This window comes from Lonchura striata, chromosome 12, assembly GCF_046129695.1.
Source record: "Lonchura striata isolate bLonStr1 chromosome 12, bLonStr1.mat, whole genome shotgun sequence".
Lineage (NCBI taxonomy): Eukaryota > Metazoa > Chordata > Aves > Passeriformes > Estrildidae > Lonchura > Lonchura striata.
In genome coordinates this window covers 11,906,356-11,929,099 of record NC_134614.1, presented here as the reverse complement: position 1 = coordinate 11,929,099, position 22,744 = coordinate 11,906,356, and the positions used below count along the sequence as shown (strand labels likewise).

The 22,744-nt window shown below is 39.2% G+C and overlaps 1 protein-coding gene across 14 annotated transcripts in view; it reads left to right on the top strand.

Moving 5' to 3' along the window:
* The first annotated feature begins 6,232 nt into the window (after positions 1–6,232).
* The window catches only part of ERC2 (ELKS/RAB6-interacting/CAST family member 2), a 413,681-nt gene continuing 397,169 nt past the window's right edge, over positions 6,233–22,744 (top strand). For 6 of the 14 annotated variants that reach the window (XR_002465662.3, XR_002465660.3, XR_002465659.3 and 3 more), the window contains exons 1-2: positions 6,234–6,600; positions 19,110–19,909. Coding sequence is in view for 1 of the 14 variants with exons in the window: in XM_021532844.3 (XP_021388519.1) it covers positions 19,253–19,909 (657 nt within the window). In the remaining 13 variants the exon portion in view is untranslated. Of the gene's footprint in view, positions 6,601–19,109; positions 19,910–22,744 lie in introns of all 14 variants that reach the window. The other 8 variants (XR_002465649.3, XR_002465648.3, XR_002465646.3 and 5 more) reach the window with 2 other exon arrangements.

The following is a 22,744-nucleotide window of genomic DNA, read 5'->3' as shown; positions in this document are numbered from 1 at the left end:
TCAAATGTGGATGTCCTGGTATTTCAAAAAGTCAGGGTAGTAGATGATTGACAGAGAAATACTGATAAAAGGATGTTTTAAAGCTTTTATTTTAAAGCCTATATTTAATATTTCATTAATTTTAAAGCCTATATTAATCTTTCTTTAATTTTAAAGACCACAACTTAAATGAACTAGTCAGAATTGTTTGTGCTACTTCTTATTCTGTGTCACTGCACTGACAATCTTAATGACAAAATGGATATCCAATAGTTATGAGATCCTGATGTGATTAAAATAAGACAATAAAGTTAAGATTACTTCAGTGAAAATTATGGAGTATGTGACAATTATCTGGTAACTGAAATGTAGGATTCTTTGTCTAGCCTTAGGTTGTACATGACGCAAAAACTACATCAGTAAAGATAGGAATCTAATGTTTTTGTGTTCTCTAGATTGTTGTTTTTTGCTTAGTACCACAAAAGTTTTGGATGAACTGCAGAAGAAGGAAAAGTGTTGCCTTCTTAAAGGCTCTGGGACTTTGTAGTGAAGAAGATTTCAAGATTGTGACAACCTGAACCTTTGTATCATAGACTTTTTTACTGTGGATTTTGTGGAGGTTTTTTCATGTTTGCATGCAGAGGAGTATTACTATATGTGTAAAGGCACCTATAAAACCACGTTTTAAATTGTTTAATTAACATATAAAATAAAGCTAACTGAATTACCCATAAATGTACTTTGTGTAATCCTGTGAAGTATTATTAAGTGGATATATAAGTGTTACCCTCTCAAAACAGTCTGGAAATTGTCTCAGTGTGTCTATATAGAGTAACAGATGTAATACTATCAATACTATCACCTTATTATAAATATAAGAGTAGTGTGAAGCTCACACCTGCTATGTAATGTCAGTTATTAGCTAATAATTAACCTTTGTGGGAGCTGGAGTTGCTATCCATGGTCAGGTGTTTTGTATTTCTTGTTATTCAGTTGGACACACAGCTCCTCAGCAGAATCCACAAGGAGCACAAAAGAGGGATGCAGCTGTAGGTTCAGTATCAGTTTCAAAGCAGCCATACAGGGCTACTAGTTTTAATTATTTTCACTTTATTCCTGAATTTGGTTGATCTGAGAGGGCCATACTCACTGCAGAAATTTGCTTCTATTGGAAACTGCTGTGGTGGAGAGAGTTACCAGCTCAGGTAGTTTTGCTCCTGCCCCAGTCCTCACACCTTGTCAATGTGATTAGAGCAGTGCCTCAGGCTTCAGTCCTCAGCTGTTTAAAACTGGAGGAGATTGTGCTGCCAATAAAAGGTTCCCTCACTGAATAACTGCCCTGTTGTCTTGGTTTGAAAAGACAGGAGTCTGTGAAGGAAGGCAAGAGCTCCTGTGAAATGGAAAAGGTAAACCCCCTCCCTCTGAATTACCACAATTTCAAAATTAAAAGGCTCTCAGGCAAAGATATGGGAATGGGAATAACAGTTGTTTACTAGGAGAGAAACTAAATAAAACTAATAAATAAAAAAAAATTGATTGGTACAAACAAAACTAGTGATGGAGTCAGAAACCTGATACCCTGAGGAGTCAGGGTGTTGGTAGTAGTCCAGTTAAATGGTGGCTGCTCCTCCTGGAGTGGCAGATGAAATGCTGCTGAGGTGGTGATCTGTAGAAGGGTGGAGTTTTCTCTGAAGGTCTGGTGATGGGGTAGGTGGGTCTGGTCTTCTTCTGGGGGTCCAGCAGAGAAGAAGCTGCTCCTCTGGGAATCTAGCAAAGGGCTGCCCTGGTGTCCCAAAAAGTGCTGATTTTATGCAGGTAGGGGTGCTTGGCTCCCCACTCTGGGTGGAGCATCTCACCATGGGATGATGTAACTTTATCAGTCATGCAGTGAGACATTCAATGGTCCATTAACAGAAGATATCTCCCAGGAGGGAGACATTGTTCTTGGAAGAGATAAGAAAACTGCCCAACCTCCAACAGATGGCAAATAGAATACATGCTTATTTTACAACTACAGGACACCTGTAGTTCTGCTGGGGAAAGGTGATGGGTAGGTGTGAATAATCCTATAATCCCAGTGTTTGTATATGGCAGGCTTGCTGTAGATTTTGAGATTATAAATTGGGAAGAAGATGTGTTTTCTGCAGTTTGAGAATTGAGAGGAGAACCTCAGCTGCCTTCAGGTTAAGTGCCTCATGTTGACAATTCTAAGTAAAATTTTAGTATCTGGATTTACTTTTCAGGAGTGAGGTTGGCATTTGGAAGTTTAATTCTTACTGAAAAGTCAGTTGGACATTAGCTCTGAAGTGATTTTAAAAAACCTCAAACCAACAACTAAGTTTGCTAGTCAGTGCCCATCTAGAACAGTCACTGCATATTCATGTGTACAATAGTGGTAGCAGTAATACTGTGTTTCCAACCAGGAAAATAAAGGGCCATTGATAAAATTTAAAATGTTAAACCTAATTCAAGATGTTTAAGCTGTATTTGCTACATACTGTTAGAAATTCGTAGAGTTTGAGTTTTCCTAAGAAATATGTTTAACTCTCTGAAATATGTTGTAGAGCTGCTGCAAAAGCCTATTAATAGCCCTATTTTGAGATGTGGAAGCTGGAGATCTTCTGTGAGATGGATATTTTTACTATTAAATTATTTTAGTATTTTTGCTCTATTTCTAACTGTGATATTAAGAGCATCTGCCAGAGTAGTTTTATTTCTATCCTGAAGAGATATAGGCTGTGCAGTACACAATAAATTACTATATTTTGTAATTACAAAAGAGTATATTTTTCTTGTTTGTTTTTTTGCATAATGAATTCCTCAATGGTCTCTTGTATATTCAAGTAACACTTTTCCTTCCTTTGGAAAACATGTGGTCATGTAAGTTGATAATAAACAATCCTCATAGTTTTTAAAACCACAATAGTAGTCTTGGATGATATGCCATGAGGAATGAAAAAGAGAAGCTTAACATATAGTGAAAATTATTTTGTAATTCAGCTTGACAGGTGTTTGTAGGTGAGTATATAAACTGATAAAGAGGAAAGAACAGTCCGTAGTTAATGACTGATGAATGCACCATCTCTGTGGACTTGACTGATAGGGCCTCATTCTGAAATCAACAGAAAACTGAATTAGATTTCAATTACTTTGTTTGTGTAAAGGTTTTTGTTTCTTTTGGGTCAAGTACTTACTCGAAATCTGATCACCATGTCATGGTAAAGGCAATTTTTTTTTTTTTTTTTTTTCTGTAAATCAAGTTAGGGAAGCACAGAGGAATAGGGTGGGGCCAGGTTCAATGACTAAAGCTGAAATACATTTTCCTGAGTTTTTAAAGCACGCACTTGCACTTGCTTGATAGGAATTATACAGCAGGGACCAAGATTCTATTTGTGTTTCTGTTTTTAAAGAAATTAAGCACTAAATAGCATCCATCTTAATCAAAACGTGAAAGGGAGCAAGCTGCTGCTAAAGTCTTAGTACCACAGGTGAGAATAAAAGAAAAATGAAGAGATGCACAGGAATTGAAGACAGTAACATTATGTGTTATTTTGAATTATTTATACTTAGAATAAGTAAACAGAATGGTTGTAATAAGTATGTTTTACACGCTTCTGCTTCCAAAATCAGTACAGCATAGATGGAGGAAAATAAAAGACTTGAAAATCTGTATTTCATATTTACTTTACTTGGTTAGGTCCATAATGTGGGCTAATGGAAATTTAAAAAAAAAAATTGCCATGAATTTCAGTGGGGTTTCCATGGCTCCTGATGTGAAAGCAGAAAGAACTGTGAATGTACTGCATTTTTAAGGTAGAAAACAAATAAACTGAAGTCTGCTAGCCAAAAATCTATTTGAAGATAGAAACTGTTGACAAGTACAAACATTAGGCATAGTGTCACATGGCACCTTATAACATAAATAGTGGTTTAAGTTTTACAACAGACTGCTTTCCTCTAACAGTTGGCTGAAAGATATGTCTAGTAGTTAATGGGAACCTCTTACAATAAACAGAATTTAAAAATGTGGTAGTTAACTTATATGATCTGGCTTTTTTTGTGCTTAATGGCACCCACCTGCACCATGGCACCAAGGACAACACAGATGGTCTTGTGATTAGACTGAAATGAGAACGTCCATCAGCTGCAGAGAAGTCAGCCTTAAGGACACAATTGTTATTATCCTACCCTTTGGATTTGTTTTCCAGCATGGTCTTGAATGTAAGGCATGAATATTATTGGAGGGTTTGGATTATGTGACCCTGAGGTTCTTTGCATGGATGTTGTTTCTACTAATACAATAAGTAGATTAACTGTAAAATTCTGATTACTTTCCCCCCCTTCTCTTGAACTGCACATTTTTCTAACAAGTTCTGTTGAATACAGTTTGGCAAAATATTTCTTTTTCCCACAAAGCTCTCCAATGGTCTTATCCGTGGTGGGTATATTCTGTTCTTTGGCACTGGCAGTGCTGCACTCCCCTGAGGAGGGTCTGCTGCTCTGAGATGGGCTGTGATGAACTCTGCTATAAAGTTTACTGAATGACAGCAAGCTTAATTCATTGCAGTACTGTTGCAGCCTTATGGCAGCTCTGTCTTGCCACAGTGGTTTTTCCTTGGAAAGAAGATTCTTAGGCTGCTGGTCCTCTGTCAGGAGGCTTCTGGCTTTTGCTGGCTATTACAAGGCCCTTTGTCTTTGGCAGTGAGTCACAAAAAGATAAGGCAGAACCTGATGTTCCTTGTCTTTTCATGTAGACAGGAATGGTGTGACATGTTTAAAAAACTGTCAGCAGCTGACACCACTTAGAACAAAAGTCCTGTCATCATTAACAGTATTGAGACAGAACTGGATTTAGCAATATTGAGACAGGTCTGTAAGAGATTCTTATTTCACACTGAATCCAAATTGAGGGCTAAGGTGAAAATGGGCACTTCTTGTGCTCTGAAGCATTCAGTGTAGTGACCCACATTTTGTACTGCTTATGCATTTTCTTACAGATGCAAACTTGCCAACTCTTGAGGAATACTTTGTTTGCTTTTCAGATCGAGTGCAATTATTTGTATACAAAACCATGTCCCTTCTTGTCAATTTCTCCAGGAACAGATTTTCTCTGTCCGTATTTTTTGTAGTTTTGAAACTATTTGAACAGACATGTCTTCAAATAAATATGCAGATTTAAAAGCAATTGAAGTCTGCATTTTAATCGTGGTTATTCCATTACTTTGAACTCAGAAAAAGTATTTGCCCTTATTGCAATTATAGCTGAGGTAGGTGGGTACTGTAAGAGTGTGTCCCTTTCTTGGGGAAATACAAACCTGCTATGCTACTGCTGGGGATGATATTCTAGCATCTCCAAATAAATATCTGTGACAGCCAATTATTTTAACTGGCTTTGGATAATTCAGATACAGCAATAAAGGGATTATGCTAATTTTAAACATGATCGGTTGAAATCAATTTGATTTGACATAATTTTAATAGTAATTCCATAAAAGTTGCTCTTCTCAGTGATGTTTAATAGTGGCATATGTGGGCAAGAGAGAAATAAATTAGAGACTATATTAAAGTAACTACAGATCTGAAATAGTCCTTAAAATCATTGTTATGGCAATGACATCAAGAGAAGACAGATGAAATATGTTTGTGAAATTTTGTGTAGACTAAGATATGAAGGTGCATTGAAGCTAAAGACCGAAGGTGGTCACTTATAATTGTATACAAAGCTGATAAACTAAAAAGAATTGATAAGAGGGAAAGATAGAATCCTCTGTTCTTAGGATGAGAAGCCAGTGATGTTTATAGAAGTTTCTTTAGTTTCCCCTTAATTAAAAGCAGTAAAATGTCAGGAATAATTTTTAATGCAGTTTTCTTATGGAAAAGGCTTTCAGGCTTTGCATAGCAGCTAATATGCATTCCCCCCCCCCCCCCCCCCCGCATACTGTTTTTTGAAAAAAAAACCCACAAATACGGATGTCATCTTAATTTCTTCTGCACTTCAGCCCAAACACGGGTTCAGATTTCTGGGTTTGTTCTGTTTATGTAAATGCACGCGTATGGCAATGGATTTTTAGACATCATGTTCTGAAGCACCTGCCTGTGAACGTTTCTGGCCTTCGGTGAACAGGGGCGAGAAAGCAATTTATCCTCTGCAGTTTTACGCAGACCTGGGTGTATTTTTAGGCTGTTTCACAATGAGTAGCCCGCTGGCAGCTGGGTGGGGACTGGAAGCCGCGGGCTGGCGATGAATGGGCAGAGGCAGGCGCTCGCAGGATCGGGGCTGCGGTGCGTGCGCCGCCGCTGCTGCTGCCCCCGGCGGCTCCGAGCCGCGCCGCTGGAGCCCCGGCTCCTCGGGAATGCTGGGAATGTTGAGTCAGGGACCGGCAGCCCAGACAGCCGGGCTCGCAGCTGACTGAGGGAGACTCGCTGAGGGACGGAAAGACGAGGGACAGGGGCACGCGAGCCCCCCGCGACCGCAGCAGGTTCCTTCTCTTCAGCCCCTGGCAGAATTCCGCGGCTACGGCTCTCCCTGCTGCCGCCTTCCTCCGCGCAAACGGGATGCCAGCTAAACGTGATGTTGTAAAATCCATGTGAGGACGAAAGGCAGATGCAATGATTTGAAAGGTGAGAAGCTTAAACAAGAATATGGCTGGGATGCATGACTGTAAATTTACTGTGATCAGGGAAATGCTGGATATTGCTTTTTACAACTGTCTGATAGCTGAATCTGGAGATGAATTTGCAGAATAGGCTTTTTATATTGCTTTGGAAATACAATGTAATAAATGGGACCAAGTGCACATCTTATTCTGGGAACAGAGTGCCTCTCCCTACAGAATCGTCAACCAGAAACCTCTCTTGCAATTTCTATTAAAAACAGCCATATGAGTCTATTTTTAATACGTTTTTAATTTTTTTTTTGGTGCCTAGTGTTTAAAAATATTATTGTTGTTAAAGTTTTCTAGAATAGAAGAGATGACTTGTGGAAATTCCTAGCTTTAGACCTAAATAATGGATAATGTTTGGTGTTTTAAAAACCGTGTCAGGAAAAAAGGTGAGAGATTTCTGCTCCCTTCTAGTGGCTGGCAAATGGAAACAGATGCTAACAGGGTATTATTTTTCAGTTATATAATTAATGACTACTTACTGGGGTCCCTCATTTATGATACTGGGGTTTATTTTTTTTTTTTTTTTTTTAAGAAAAGATAATTTTAGGTTGGACAAGTGATAGATGTGATGAAATCCACGCCTGTGTTTACCAAGGATACATAGATATTTTTCTGGGAGCACTACAGTAGTAATTTGATAGAGAAGGATTTTTTTTTTTTTTAATCAGTGTGTGATTGATTTCTAGGCGGCTACCTGCTAAGCCTTGTGATGGATGGATGGATGGGAATCTATTCCCTTAGCGGCGAATTGCTCTTCCCCTGATGATGGACACGCCGGCCGACCACTGGCATTGGCAGACACGAGCTCGTTGCACACGAGCGCGGCCAATAAGTGCAGCCAAGGGGAGGGCAAATCCTACTTGCCAGGGTTAGTTTTCTGCTCGGCTTTCTAAATCAGTGGTTTCACTCAGCTGTTGTCGTTCGGGATTTGTTTTTATTTCCATCCCTGTACCTCCATCCTCACCTGCGTGCCCAGGGCGGCCGCCTCGAACGCGGCCCCTTCCCGGCAGCCGCGCCCGGCGCAGGCCCCGCTCCGGCTCCCCCTCCTCGGAGGGCGGGCAAGGGAGGGAGGCTCCTCTCCATCAACTCGCTTCGCCCCTGGCGCTTGGTTTCCCCGTCGCCAAGCCGAGGACGGAGCGGATCCCCCGTGTCAGCCCCGCCGCCCTGCCCTGAGGGGAGATGCTGGGGATGCGCTGCCGCTCTCCTCCCTGCCTTCCTCCCTCCCCCGGGAATGGCAGAGCTGCACAGCCTGGATGGGGGCGCGGGGAGAGCCCTCCTGCGGCCCTTTCCCGGCCCCGGGCCGGGGGCACCCTCGGGCCGTGCCCTTTCCCGGCCCCGGGCCGGGGGCACCCTCGGGCTGTGCCCTCCCAGCCCCGGGCCGGGGGCACCCTCGGGCTGTGCCCTCCCAGCCCCGGGCCGGGCGCACCCTCGGGCCGTGCCCTCCCGGCTCCTGCTCGGCGGGGCTGCGGGAGCCCGGCCGCCTCGCCCGCCCGGCTCCGAGAGGTGTCAGGGCTGCGCGTCCCCACGGGGACCCCAGACCAATCCCTCTGCCTCGGACAGTCCCCGTGGAAGGGCGGGGGATGCCGACGCTCCCACAGCCCAGGTGAAGGAAAGCCAGCCACAGAACCCCACCGTCAGCCAAGCAGGCGAAGCTCCCTCAGCCGCAGTCCCCTCACGGTCGCATGTGCTGGAGCTGTGCACTCCCCGTTAGTTTCTTTCCCCCAGCAGCAGGAGGAAAAGGGTCCTTTTCTTTAAGCGTCTGTTTCTTCACACGCAGAGGGTGTAATGGTATATCCAGGTCCCTTAAGGAGGATGTTTGTGGGAAAAGCTTTCTTAGTTTCTTGATGGAAGAAACGTACGGTCCAAGCCTTGGCTTTGTGTGTGACCGTGTTAAGGGCTGTGTGTGAAAGGGCCTCCCCATCTCCTCAGTGCCTTAAAGGAAGCATTTTAACTGCTGTTATTTTTGTTTGAAAGCTCTGTGTAAAATGGCTTTCAAAGGCATCAAGGTGAGTTAGCATTTTCACTTTTCCTAGAGGAATCTGGGAGGGAGGAGAGACTGTCTGTCCAGTGAGTGAAGGGAACATAATTTCTTCTTCCAAAGGCTCACTGAGATAAGGGCCGTCCCTGGGGTTTATGGCTGTCCAGCTCAGGTTGAAACTACACCTTTGAACTATGGAGAAACCCCATCCTGTGTTTTATGAGAACACCCAGGGTGGGGTAAATCTTCCACTTAAGAACCGAGAAATGTCTTGGTTAGTGTTTGAGTGCCTTATTATATTCATTATCCTTGCTCTTGTGGTTTGCCAGCATTTGGAGGACACCCATCTTGCTGCCTCTTATCCTGTGGTGGTTCTTCAGCTCCTCTAATCTACTGCTAGTCAAATTCTGGTGGATGGTAGTGTGAGATCCATTGTCCATGCCGGTCCCTCCTGCTATTCCTTGCCTGCTCTGAAGGCTGTAGAAAGGTGTGGGCCTTATTCTTAGCAGCCAAATACCAAAAGAGCACATGCAACTATTTTAGAATGTCAAATACGTGTGATACTTAGAGAATTATCTATTCAGCATGTGTTTTTGTAGAAGCGTGTTCAAGGTGATATTTTTTTCTTTTGCTTTAGAAAGATGATTGTTACTGACCTTTGAAGGATGACTAAGAAAAAAGAGTGGGTTGTTCACCCCTCAAAGAGAGTGAGGCAACCAGCCTGTGTATCACTACCAAAGACCACATATGTTCCCCCACCTGTATCTCTTAGGGTGTTTATTATATTTTTATCCACTATGATGCATTTGTTATCATCTGTTTAATTTAGTTTTTAATGCCTGGGAGATATATATATGGAGGATCTTAGTTAAATCCACCTAGAAAATATTACTCTGATACAGATTTTTTTTTTTAAATTATTATGTGACCCCTCTTTGCTGTGATATTTTATTTGTTTTAGGATTGTGTTAAATTATTTCTGTGATGTAAGTCTTAGTTTTTGAATGATCTCATATGTGCTCAGCAATGATGAGCTTGCCTCTATTTATATTTTGCAACGCTAACACTAGCTTATATTTTCTGTTAAGTCCTGGCAAAAGGGTAAGAGCTATTTGAAAGTAAACTGACTTTGTAATTTCTTTTTCAGGGTTATAGTTGAAAATAAATTCTGAAAATGAACTGTGTAGTGCTGCTTCTTCTGAGTGGTACTTTGACATTAAGGAAATACAAAGACATATCAGCAGAATCATCAGTGAAATGTTGCTCTGGAGTATTTTGGTTTTAGTCCCTTTTTAAAGATGTGAAGTATTTTATAGAAAGAAACAATATTTTACAGTCTTTCTGAAACCAGGTGAAATAGACTTATGTTGGTTTGTTACTGCTTGTATGTAAGATGCAAAAAACCCCCACCTGTTTGCTTGGAAAGCAGGAGTTGACTACTTGTGCAGGTCCAAGGGCTTTTGTAAGCACGGATATCCAATGTTTGTGTGAGAAAATGTGGGTGTCTGATGAATTAGCATTGTGGAATTTAAATTTTGTCATTGCTTTCTTGGGAGTTGATTTCAGGGATTTTTACCATTAATTTAATGATTTTAGAATCCCAGTTTTGGAATATCTTAAATAGTCAGATTTTGTTTTGAAGTAATGGCAACAATTAGGAACCACATCTCCTTTCAGGGACAGTGTCTCAGGTGCTGAGCTCTGCCAAAAGAGAGAGGAGGAGCAAAGGTGTTTTAGCACTTCTCTAGATAAGGCTCCATTACTGCTACACCATTTCTATTCACAGAAACTTGGAATTCCTTCACGATATTAGAAATTTAGACTTTGCAATGGTCAGGTGATGTGCTGTCCCTTTACTTTAAAATGGGAATAGTGAGGGAGATGGGTAGAGTTGGGGACTTCTGTGCTTCTAGGAAAGCAGAAGAATGTGTCTAAGAATTTGAGGTGTATGTCGATTTCAAGCTGTGACTGGGTGTGTGAGAGTCTTTAACATTTTGGATGTTTAGCAAAGCTGGAGCTTTTCTGTGAAACTTTAGGTTTTTGAAAAGTGATACTTGGTTTCTAGATTGTCTTGTGGACTGGCATTCACTGGAAATGTTTCAGTTACCATGTGTACCATGTGGCTTCTTTAATAGTCACTGTACTTTTTATTTGGTTGGAATACTCCACTTGCAGTAAATACTGTTTTTTTTTTTTTAAATACTCCTCATTGTTTGTCCTGCTCATTATCCTATTCCTCTAACTGAAGTCACAGTGCAGATGTAGAATCTAGCAGCGAAATTCTACGAAAATTGAAAACTGAGAGGTTTTCGAAAGTGATTAAACTCTCATTGTGTGAGAAATGACATGGGACATTGAATAGAGGAAATGAATAGATGAAAGTGGTGTTTATATATATAAATATAAATATATTGTGTAGGTATGTGTTGAAATGATACACTGTAGTTTCAGGAAGTACTGTGGAGCTGGGCTGGGAAACCACTGGAGAAAGCATTGTTTACTTGGATACAATGTGCAATTTATTTTGAAGGAAGTGAAAGAAATGTAACAAAAATCTCTGCCATTTCTGAATTTAGTCCAAAAGTGTATTTTGCAAAGAGCATTGGTAATGTGTGGGGCAGTTTCCCTCCCAGTGAATACCTCAGATCACTTGGGATGCTGACTAATGAGACATAATCTTCTCCATACATTGAGAGGTTTACAGAGCACATGTTGGTCACTTCATTCCAATTCCTCATGGAGGTTTAATATGTCTGTACTTGTGGTTACATTGATTGGTATGTTTGGGTTGTTTCATTGCAAGACTTGGAGGCCATAGTACTTGAATTCTCAGGAACTGATTTTTCTTTGTCAAATACGAGTTGAGTCTTGTTAGAAATTTTATGGCTGCCCCTTCAGTTTTCAGTGTTATCTAAACAGTTCTCATGGTCAGTAAAATTAATTTACTGGTAATCTGCTTAGATATATATTTCATTATCTCTTGGCACATGCAGTGTCTGAATTATTTAATTGCTTTATAAAACAGCACAGGTCTGTGTTATTTTTGTGATGGTGAGGCTTTTGACTTAAACAGTTTTCTGTAGTGCATTCTTTCCCTTAAAATATATTGCTGAAATGCAGTTCTTACCACTTATGTTCTTTGAACAATTCAGATTAGTGGACAAATATGTCCTGGTAAATAAAGCACAGTTCTTTTTGTTTACCTGTGGCCAATAACAGTGGAAGAAATGGGTACTCTCTGGAGTGCCCATGCTTCTCTGGAAGACAGTTTGCTGTGTACAGCAAGTTTATTTTTGATAGCTGAGTCTTGGCAGTCATGGTGTACCTCAGCTTTCATTTATAGACCTCATTTGAAATCTGCACAAACCATTTGGTTTGTTTTTTTTTTTTTTTTCCTTAAGGAAACAGTTACAATAATGTCTGTCATCAACTTCAAATGTTAAGTCAGGTGCCTGTGAGGACTTAAAAATTGCACTTGTGAACTGGTGTGATTATGCTTAGCTGAGTGTGAGCCCAAAGAGGGCAGATTGGGCTGTGCTGTGAAATTATGAGCCAGCCACCAAGTGCTTGGTGAACTCTTCAAATCTCTTGGTGAACAAATAAATAAATAAAAAGGCAATTCCTGAAGTGCAATGTTTTCTAATGGTTCCAGGATGCTGATTCTATGATGAAATCTAATCTGCTAAATCACTTGCATTGCTTACAGAGCCTGTAAGTTCCTTGGACAGCTTTGATCTGATGTGGCTGAAGCACAGCCAGTTTTTCTTTGGCATGGCACTGGAACGTGCATGCTCTTGTATCCTAGCAGACAACAGAGGAGAGATGTTCTACAGGATTTTACATTGTGATGGTTTCAAAGCATGCTGAATGCACGAACATGCTTCTTGTTTTGCAGTTTGAAGCTTCCTAAATATCCCAGTATTTAAGTATTCTAAGAGACTGCTGGAGGGTGCACAGTCTTAATAGCTGATCGTGTGACTATTTTGTTGCCTTTTTACAGAGAATGGAAGCTTTGTAGCAAAAAAATAAAAATATAGCTTTATCTTGCAAATGTGTAAGCCCGTGTTTAGTAACATTCATGAGACTAGCTGTATTGAATTCAAAATACTCCATTGTGTGGGAGTTGGTTTCTAAACCATTAAGAACTATAAATGCATCTTAAAATTAAAAGTATGACATAATTGTAAATGACGGACTATTTTAAAGCATACTTAATGTGAAAATAGACAAATTTACAGGTCAAACTATGAACTTGGTCAATTTCCTTTTACACTATTTTAATTCTTAGGTTATTTTACTAAAATGAATGTTGTCTTTAATACGCATTTAATATATATATTACTAGCTGAACAACTTTTTTGTTTTAAAGAATTGGTATAAATGCTGACAGTACAGGAATGACAGAAAGTTTGGTTTTTATGGTTTTTCCTAGGAAACTCTTAGGTTTTCTTAAATCATGCTTATTTTTAAGCTTTACCTTCTCAAAGGATAAATCAGTCTATAGCTGTCTTTCTGTAAATTTAGTCATCCACATTAGGTAACTGCTAACAAAAGCAAAGCATAACTGTGCTAATAATTAGGCATAACTTTCAAGTAATCCCAAAGAATGTTTGTACTTTTACATTCTATTATTTTTCCCCAAAGGAGGCTGTTTTAGTAAAAATTCAAGATGTGTGATTGTTGTTTTTCTTTAATAGTCATTAAATGAAAAGTACTGTTTACCTGATTTACCAAGTGCCTTAGAATAATCCTCCACAAAATACTGGAGCTTGTAAATGCAGGCTTGCATTGATAAATGAGAATTCTTATTGAGAAGGGAATAAAAGGCAAGTGAATAACAATTGCAGGATGGAAGGCATGATGAATACAGACTAGGGTGCAGAATTTAGCATGCAAGTGTACCTGCAAGGACTGAAATATTAGGAAATATTTATCTGGAAAACCAAAAGCTTGCCAGGTCTTTAGAAATATCTGTGTATGCTGAGAATGTCATTATGGTGTGGGAAAGTTGAGAACCAAAAAACTGAGCAGGGACAAGCACTGTTTTGGAATTTATGTGTTTCTATCCCTTGTTGCTTGTGATTCACACCACCCACCCTCCCACCCATCAATAAAAAATAGAATGCCAATGTTAAGAGCTGCAGAGAGCAGATGGGCAGCAAAACAGTGACATAGTGAGTGTGGGACTGGGAGCTGCCGTCACAGCTGAGGTGTTTTACTCTGCACCTCTGGAGCTCTTCACACCACTGTTGGTGCTTGTGCTTCATAGTTTAAATAAAGGGTAACCCTAAACATCTCTGCATCTAGGGGGTGACTGAAATCAGAAGAGACTGGATAGTGAGAAAGGCTCAGCACTGGCAGGTAACTTCTACAGACTCTACATAGTTGTGTTTGCCCAGACCTGGCAGATAGGCTGTCCTATAGCTTTTTACAAAGTATGTTCTCTGGCATAACAATTACAATTAGATGTGATGGTTCTGCCTTTTCTTGGCTTGTAGAAGCCCCTTTTTTTTTTTTTTTTAAATGTTCAGTTTTCAGGCTGTTAATATCTTACATGACATCAGAAAAATCAGATGAAACAAACTTGAAATTTCTCACCTTCCTTAAGTATCTTAGAAACCCCAGGAAGACTTGTCACATGCAGGACTGCAGGAAATAATCATTTTAATGGAAGTGTTAGAGATAAAATGTTAAGAGTTTGAGCAACAAAGAGACCTAACTTAAAAGTTATAAAATAATGGAGATGCCAACTGGCAGAGTTTAAATATTACTTACATTATTTAAAGCCTAATTGTAACTATTATGATGTTTTAAAACAATTATAATGTCTCAAACATTATAATAAAATAAAATGCTTTGAAAGAAATGCACCTTTCTTGAACACTAGGCTTGTTTTAAACCCATGAAACTTGTATAAAAGAGTTAAAAATGTATTGTTGACCCTTCACTTAAGTATATTTGAGAGTAATATAATTGACAGTCCTGATAATGGTGTCAGAACTGCTTGCTTTTCAATATTTTTAATATGGCATTTTGAGCAAATATTTCAATTGGTGGAGTTTCCTGATTGCATGACAAGTATTCATTGCTGTCACTGCACTTGACAGCATTAGAATGCCTGACAACTTTATTTTCCACATATGTCATTAGATGCATATTAAGCAGCCACTCCTACTTTTGCCTTCATATTTTCTTCTGTGTGAAAGAGAAATGAAAGGCAGGCAGAGCTGTTGTGAGCTGTTCCTATGAGGTGGTAAATGCCAGTTCTTCCATGAAGCACTGATGGGAGTTCAGGGACATGAGCAGCTCACAAGATTAAAACAGGCTTTGGAACTAAATTTATTTATAGCTACATATGTGTAATTTTTACAACAAGCTACAAGAGAGGGAATAAATTGATGTCTGTTACTAGTAAAAAGAAATGTACTGTGCAGACTGTAGTAAATCTTAAATTTGCATAAGAAATGCAGATTTAGGACACTATAAGCAACCTGAATGAAAATGTTGCTTTTGAAATTGTCATATGCCCTTTCTTTTTCAAACTTTTAAGGAATAGTAGAGTAGCAGGAAGAAATGGATTCTTTTCTTTTTCGGATTAAAAAAAATGTGGGGGCGAAGAAGTTACTTGGTCAGCCTGGTAAGCAGGAAAAGAGTACTTTGTCCTTTTAATAGAAACAATGTTGGCCTTGTACTAACACCATATGAAGAGCATTGTATTTATATATATATATATATATTTTTTTTTTTTCACTTTATTAAAAGATGATGTGCTGGGCTGCTTACTCAGATTAATGAAGAAAGGAAGGATACTCTACAACAGATTTGGGTTTTCCGTATCTAGTTTATATCAACTAGCTGCTTTTTTTTTTCTTTTACATCAGCACTGATAGGAAAAAAAAAACGTGAAGAAAAGAATATTTTCTGCTGTGAGAATGTATTGTGCCACTGTGAAAGCAGTAGAAAACCTAGGTAAAACAGAAGAAATTGCTAGAAATATTTCTGACTCTTAGTCACTACTTTTAATACACACGTGCTCCTAGTCTTCTGTGTACAGAGATGTTGTGTTTTAAATGAGAGTATTTTAAAGATGTTATCAAAAGAAAGAAATCATTGTTTGCTAGGACATGCTTTTATGGAACAGATTTTTTTCTGTCAATCTCCCTCCTTTTGTGGTGTCTCAAAGTGCAGTCCTGGCAGAGAAAATACGAGCATTGTGTTCTACGGAATATTTTTTTTTTTGTTTTTTTTTTCCTCTTTTGCTTCTTTTAGTTTATTGTGGGGAGCTGTATGGTACTAAACAGCTTTAGACAATTTGCAATTGGATTGATAATTTCTGTGCTTGACTGTCACCATATATTGCTTGGGGAGGTAAGCTCGAAAGAAGAGGTTACCTTAAAGCTTTTGGTACTTTTACAAATGTTTGAGCTCTTGGCTCAATGTTAATATTGGCAAGTAGTTGTGCAAAGCTATTAAGTGTTTGGCTGATACCCAAACTTCCTGCTGACTAGGTGATTCAGGCCACAGGAGGGGACACTAAAAGCCTAAATCATCCTCAGCATGTAAGAGTGTGTAACCAGTGAAAATCAGAGCTTACAGGGTACTGTGTATATGGTATTTCAAGCAAACTCTGTAATTATATTAAATGTAGAAGTAAGGATTTGGAAACTAAATTGAGTGAGGTCTTCCAGTAGCATCCCTATTAGAATCCTATGCTCCAGGTTTCTCAAATAATAGAAAGCTAAAAGACAAAATGGCTTGTCAGACTTCAGCCATGTGGGTAATGTGAGCCCATGATGTTGCTGTGTGCAGAATGCAGGTGATCAGGTGGGGCAGGAATGTGAATGAGGCAAGCTGAAGTTGTAACAGGTGTCAGGGGCACTCTGGCATGAATGGGGTTAGGTCTGCTGGGGTTTTCAAGGCTGATGAGAGCATGGGACAAAGTGTCTAGTTCCTGTCCTCCTGCTCCCAGCTGAGAATGCATACTTGATTTTCTGGACCCTAAAGAGATCCACATAAAATATAGTTTTGTTTGTAATGCAGAATAATAAACTCATTATTATAATGGTTAATTTTACATCATGTACATTGAAGGCATTTCTTTAAAATAAGAAAATATTGAGCCAAGCAGGTGAGCATCTGGTTTGTTTGTTTTTTTTTCCTAGTACTAAGCTGATTTGGATTTTAAAACTCAACTCTCATAGAAAAATATGTGTAGTAGGTCTGCAGTCTGTCCCTACCAGACTGCATGAAGATGGGTGACTTTTTTCTCAGAGAAGGTTTTAGGGGAATATGACCTTTGTGCCTCCTTTGTCCTGGCTACTGCAACACCTACAGCTTGAGAGTATTAGGATTTCTGGCTCCCTGTCCAATTAAAATAGCAAGATAAAATAAACTTACATTTCAAAGTAGAACTGTCTATATCTCACCTGTCCACTCTAAGTTCAGCTAGGATGGCTCTGTCAGCTTGTTCTGTTGGAAGATAGGCTCTCTCCTCTCTTTCTCCAGGCAGTAGATGATGACCTGTGTGGCAGCTGTTGAGGTCCTGAGGCTGATGCTTCTTCTTTGTATCTCCAATTCCTGATGTGTTGAGACACACAGTAAATCTTCCTGAAGCTAGGAAGGCTCCATGTAAAAACAGTGACGAGCAGAAAATGATGTAGGTGCTTTTTCTCCCCTCTTTCATAAAGCAACGGCGTCCGGCTTCTACTATGTCTGAGACTTTACAGCCATAAAGGAAGTTTTATCCTTAAGAAGTGCACATGTTGAAAAAGCATATTTTCATGTGCTTGCCTTTTTCCGAGGTGTTTGCAGGAAAGCCAGTCTGTATAATTCAGGTTGTAGATGGTAACAAACTACAAATGAAAGTGGAGAAACCCTAAGAATTTTTTAAAGTCAGGGTTTTGAGCTTTTGGTCTATGACCTGTCCTTAATAGCCCATTAAAAGTAAGAAAATCAAGCATATCATCAGTGTGTTTGTGTTTACAACACAGAGGTCTCTGGTTTGATTAGAATACTTCTAGGGGGAAAAGAAACTGGAAATGCTGTGTGGGTAATAACACTGGTTGATGGTTTTCCTGTTGCTTTCAGAATTTTCCCAAGCTTATGGAAGTTACAATGTTCAGTCAGCATTTGAACATTGTTTAAGAAGTTCAGTGAGAATTTACCCTCTTTTTGGATAAGGAATGAGGATCCTTTTTTCAGTAGAGCTCAATGGTAAGCACTGGAGTGCTAAGCAAGATAAGTGTTCTCTGATACGAGATAAGAACTTCCAAAACTTCACATAAGTTGAGAAAAGACCACAAATAATAAGCTCTAAAAGGCAAAACAAGTACCTAAAAATATATATCAGAGACATAAACAGAAGGCTAAGTAAGTTAAGTAACTCTAAGCAAGAAATGTATTGATTTATCAGACTGGAAAGAAAAAGGTATGGACATAAGATACAATATTCTGTACCTCTGCTTCTGAGGCTCAACAAATTTGTACCCAACCCCACCACCTGGCCGTGTATCATATCTACTGTATTTAGGAATATTTTATTGTGTGCAGTTTAAATTGACACTGGCATTTCCTGCCAGCAGTATTGTTTTTTCACCAGACCAGAGTGTAATGTTTTTTATGGGGTGTTTGTGTTTTTTGATTGTGTGAGCAAGAGGGTGGAGCAAATTCTGTCAATTTTGAAGTTTTATTGCTTTTGTTCAGCATCTACCAGGGGCTCGTGGAAGGAAAGTGATCTTTAGCTCCGGTCTCATGGGAGATTTGTCTATGAAGGAGCTACAGAACTATTTCAGGAAACTAGAAAGATACAAGGATGGATTTCTCAGAGGGCTTGCTGACTTATTTGGCCAGAGAATGGCTGGCACTTGAGAATCAGGATTACCAGTTGCATTGCCCCAGTCACCATGATGAGAAGTTTTTTTTTAATTGGTTAATGTGTTGAAGTTGAGATGGCAGAAAAGCTGCACAGGTTCTTGTGGTGGAAGAAGCTGTGGGTCATCTCTTGAATGCTGCTGCATGACAGCTGAAAAGAGGGGTGGATTTGGGCAGTGATGTTAAAATGCCAAAACTTGAAAGAGTAAATCAACAAGATTCTTTTATCTGTGTGTCTTAGGAATGAATTCTGGAGGCTTTAAGAGGGTAGTTCTTTATGCCAACAATATTTTTCTTAATATAAATTTCATATTGTCAGTCATTTAAGTCCATTAACATAGCAGCTAAGGTATGTTATTGGGCCCGTGTTGTTCATTCCAACTTAGTTTAACAAGCTTGAGGTTGAAGTTTTCTAGCCAGAAAGAAATTATGGGTTTTATTTTGATTGAAATTATCTTGAAAATGCATTTTTAACTAATCATCCTAGTTATAAAATGTATAGCAGATTTTATTTTTGTAGTTATTATCCTGGGAAGATGTTTTTTCTGATATATGGTGGTTATTTATAAGTTTATTTTCCAAAATAAAGACTTAACCTTATAATATTTATTTTTCAGGTCTGTCTTGGGAGGAAAACCAGATTTTGCCTACTGGAAGAATGCAGTGAAACTGCCAGTATTTCTAGCCGGAATTATTAATTTAACACTCAACTTTAGTGTTACTAGTTTCTTACTAAATAGTACCTCAAAGTAGAAGAAAAATGTATGGAAGTGCAAGAACAATCAGCAACTTGGAAGGAAGTCCCTCCAGGTCTCCCCGCTTGCCAAGGTCCCCTCGCCTGGGCCACAGGCGAACCAGCAGTGGGGGAGGAGGGGGCACAGGGAAGACGTTGTCCATGGAGAACATCCAGTCCCTTAACGCAGCCTATGCAACATCTGGACCAATGTACCTGAGTGACCACGAGGGTGTGGCTTCTACTACTTTCCCAAAGGGCACAATGACTCTTGGAAGGGCTACAAATCGAGCTGTGTATGGTGGCCGAGTCACAGCCATGGGGAGCAGCCCCAATATTGCTTCTGCTGGACTGTCACATACAGATGTTCTTTCTTACACTGACCAGCATGGAGGGCTGACCACATCCTCACACCACCACCACCACCAGGTTCCTTCCATGCTGAGACAGGTTAGGGATAGCACCATGTTAGATCTGCAGGCTCAGCTTAAGGATCTACAGAGGGAGAATGACCTTCTCAGAAAAGAGCTGGACATTAAGGACAGCAAGCTGGGGTCCTCTATGAACAGCATCAAAACTTTCTGGAGTCCTGAGCTAAAGAAAGAAAGAGTATTGAGGAAAGAAGAAGCAGCCAGAATGTCAGTTCTTAAAGAACAGATGAGAGTTTCCCATGAAGAAAATCAGGTAAGTAATTATGAAAGTTTCTTTGTCTTGATTTACAACCTAGCACTTGATGTTTTGCTTTTGGTACTGCTAGCACAAGTTTGATATTTGCCACAAGAATTTTATATCTTGGTATATCTGCTCCTGACAGCTAAACTGCAGGAAAGCACACTAATAAGAGTCCAAATGCAGGTTATAATTTCCTTCATGCAGCATCCCTTCACATTTTAGATGGATAAAATAATTGTTGTTACCCTTTCTCTTATGTTTGAAACTTTCTCTAGGGTTTTTGTTGCAACTGTCTAAATGTTGTCTTGGCAGCATTTTCTGAAGAGGTAAATGAGCCACTTTTGAAGAAATGTAAATAAATATCCAGAGGCATATTTTGTTTAAGCTGTACAGGGAGTTAACAGTTTTAAAGTTAAAAGAAGAAAAATCCTCATATTCAGCTTTCTGTACTTCTGCATTACAGAATGAAGTTTTCAGTAACATTTCGGAGACCTGCATTGTAGTAAATGAGTATTTTGTAAATATGTATTTCAAATACTTCTATTCACATTGTAACATTATTTTCCTGAAGTTATAAAAAGATTCAAATATTTTAGTCTGGATGGATAAATCTGTGAAGTCAAATTTGAGACTTTGCTATATCAAATATACAGTTGTATATACAAAACGATATGAAACAACAGCACAGAATAGATTAAAAAAATTATCCTTCCTTTTTCCACACACTTTTTGGCTTCTGGTCTTATTTTAAAGCTGCTCCTTTTTAGACCATCTGTTAACTTTCCCCAGACAAAAACACAGTCCTGTGTTTCTCTCACTTCCAGATTCCAAATCTAAACTTCTTTGCTGGCAGGCAGCAACAACTGAGAATTTAAATTTACTTCTAAGTTTGTGATCAATTAGAGCTTCTCAGCAAACTTTCCACCTTTAGGCATGTCATAAACCTAAATATCTACAGAGCTGGCAAATCTGTTACCAGTTACTTCAGTGGGAAACTGGCTGGGTTGTCATCAGGAATTCAGTCCAATGAATTAATTTATGACTGTCTTGTATAACTTTTGTATCCAGACTGATGATAGTAGTTGCTGATTATTTATTTATAGCAGATGCACTAGGATGCTGCTAGAACCAATATTAACAAAAAGATTCATGGTGGAGGTTCTGTTTTTCAAAAACTTTGTTGGTTAGATACTTTAATGGTGGTAGTTGGTGTCACCTTAGGAGGAGAAATAGACTGTGTTTCTTATGGAAATGTCACATTAATATCTTATACTGACATTTGGAATTTGAATCTGGTGTTAAGAGACTTTGTCATGCACCAATGAGGTTCTGCTTTGGTTTTTCTCCCTAAAAGCTAGTTTTGCTTATCTTGAGGGAAAGTAAACTAGTAACTCAGTTACCAGTTCATTCATGTTGTATCTTTCTGACAAACTGTCTTGTCTTCTCGTAACAGTGAACCTGACAAAAGCAACGTATTTTGCCCTATGTGTATATTTGACATGAATCCTCCCTCTATAATACACAGACATTGGGTAGCTCTGTTCCATTGCTAAGTGTCCAGACATTCACAGAAGAGGATAAGTAGTACAGCGGTATCCCCAGAGAGTGCTCCTTGTGACCCAGCTGCTGTTTCTTTGTGCTTAGTAACTCAGTGAACTTTAAATTCAGTTACTTTTGGACCTGTTTAAAATGCCAGTGTCCACAGGCATAACCTACCTGTGAGAAACCACTGTTTTCATTTGGTTTTGCACTAGACTTTGGCTGCTTTTGCTAGTATTTCCTGCTCCTTGTACTGAAAGAAGCAGTAAATAATTGATGTCTGGTGCCAGTCTCAGTCCCACTTAGGACTTTATAGTGCCATCATCACATCCTTCCCTCAGCTCTTTTCCAGACAGGAGTGTCTTACCATGTGTGATAATTCCTTGTGAAACAGTAACATGATGTTTTTCAGATACATTACATGTTTGGGATTTTTTTTTTTTTTTTTTTTTTGAGGCAAGGGACCAAAACAAGATATTTTTGATAGGGTGTAAAATGAGTTGTGTTGATGTAGCGTTTGCCCTTTTATTCAGTATGTCTCTCACAGACATTCCTAACAATTACTTTGTTCTTTCCAGTTTTGGATGCCTTTATTTTTGCTGCTACTGAGTACTAAGCTAATATCTTAATGGAAATATTATCATAGCTGGTAAAAACCTCACCATTAATTTTAACCAGTTCATATCCCAGTTTATTATCCTTATAGGTGGGATTTTTTTCACTTGTGTGCCACTTTTATCTCCCTGAATTTCATCTGCCAGCCTCTGACTATGTGCTTAGTCATATAAAATTCTTCTTTGCATTTGGTTTTTGTCTTTATTGCCCTGAATAGCCAAACACTATGAGGAAAATCAGTCATCATACTGATCACCCTATTCTTTGGGTTACTTAGGAAATGTCAGTCAGCACAAACCCCAGCCACAGGTTCCAGCAAAGCTCCAGGGACCTTCGGTTGGTTTTATGAGTCAACCATGTGTTTCTGCTATTTCCTCTCTTGTAATCAAATACTTGTGTATAAAAGCACCCATGCTCTTACGTAACTGCTGCTTACTTTTCTTGTAAGCATTTGGAGAGGAGCCTTTCTGAAGGAATGGTTTTGGAAGCCCAAGCTGGCTGTGTCAGCTTGTTTGTCACCCTTATTCAGGAGGCTATTGATTCTTTCAAACAACTAATTTAAATTAGAATTATCAAAAAGCTGTAATTTTAAATAACAAAAAAGTTGATGTGCTCTATCACATCAATCCTAAAAGTGGTCAGTCTGTCCTTGTGTGTCTGAGGTTTACTTGCTTATAAAACTTTCTTAAAAAT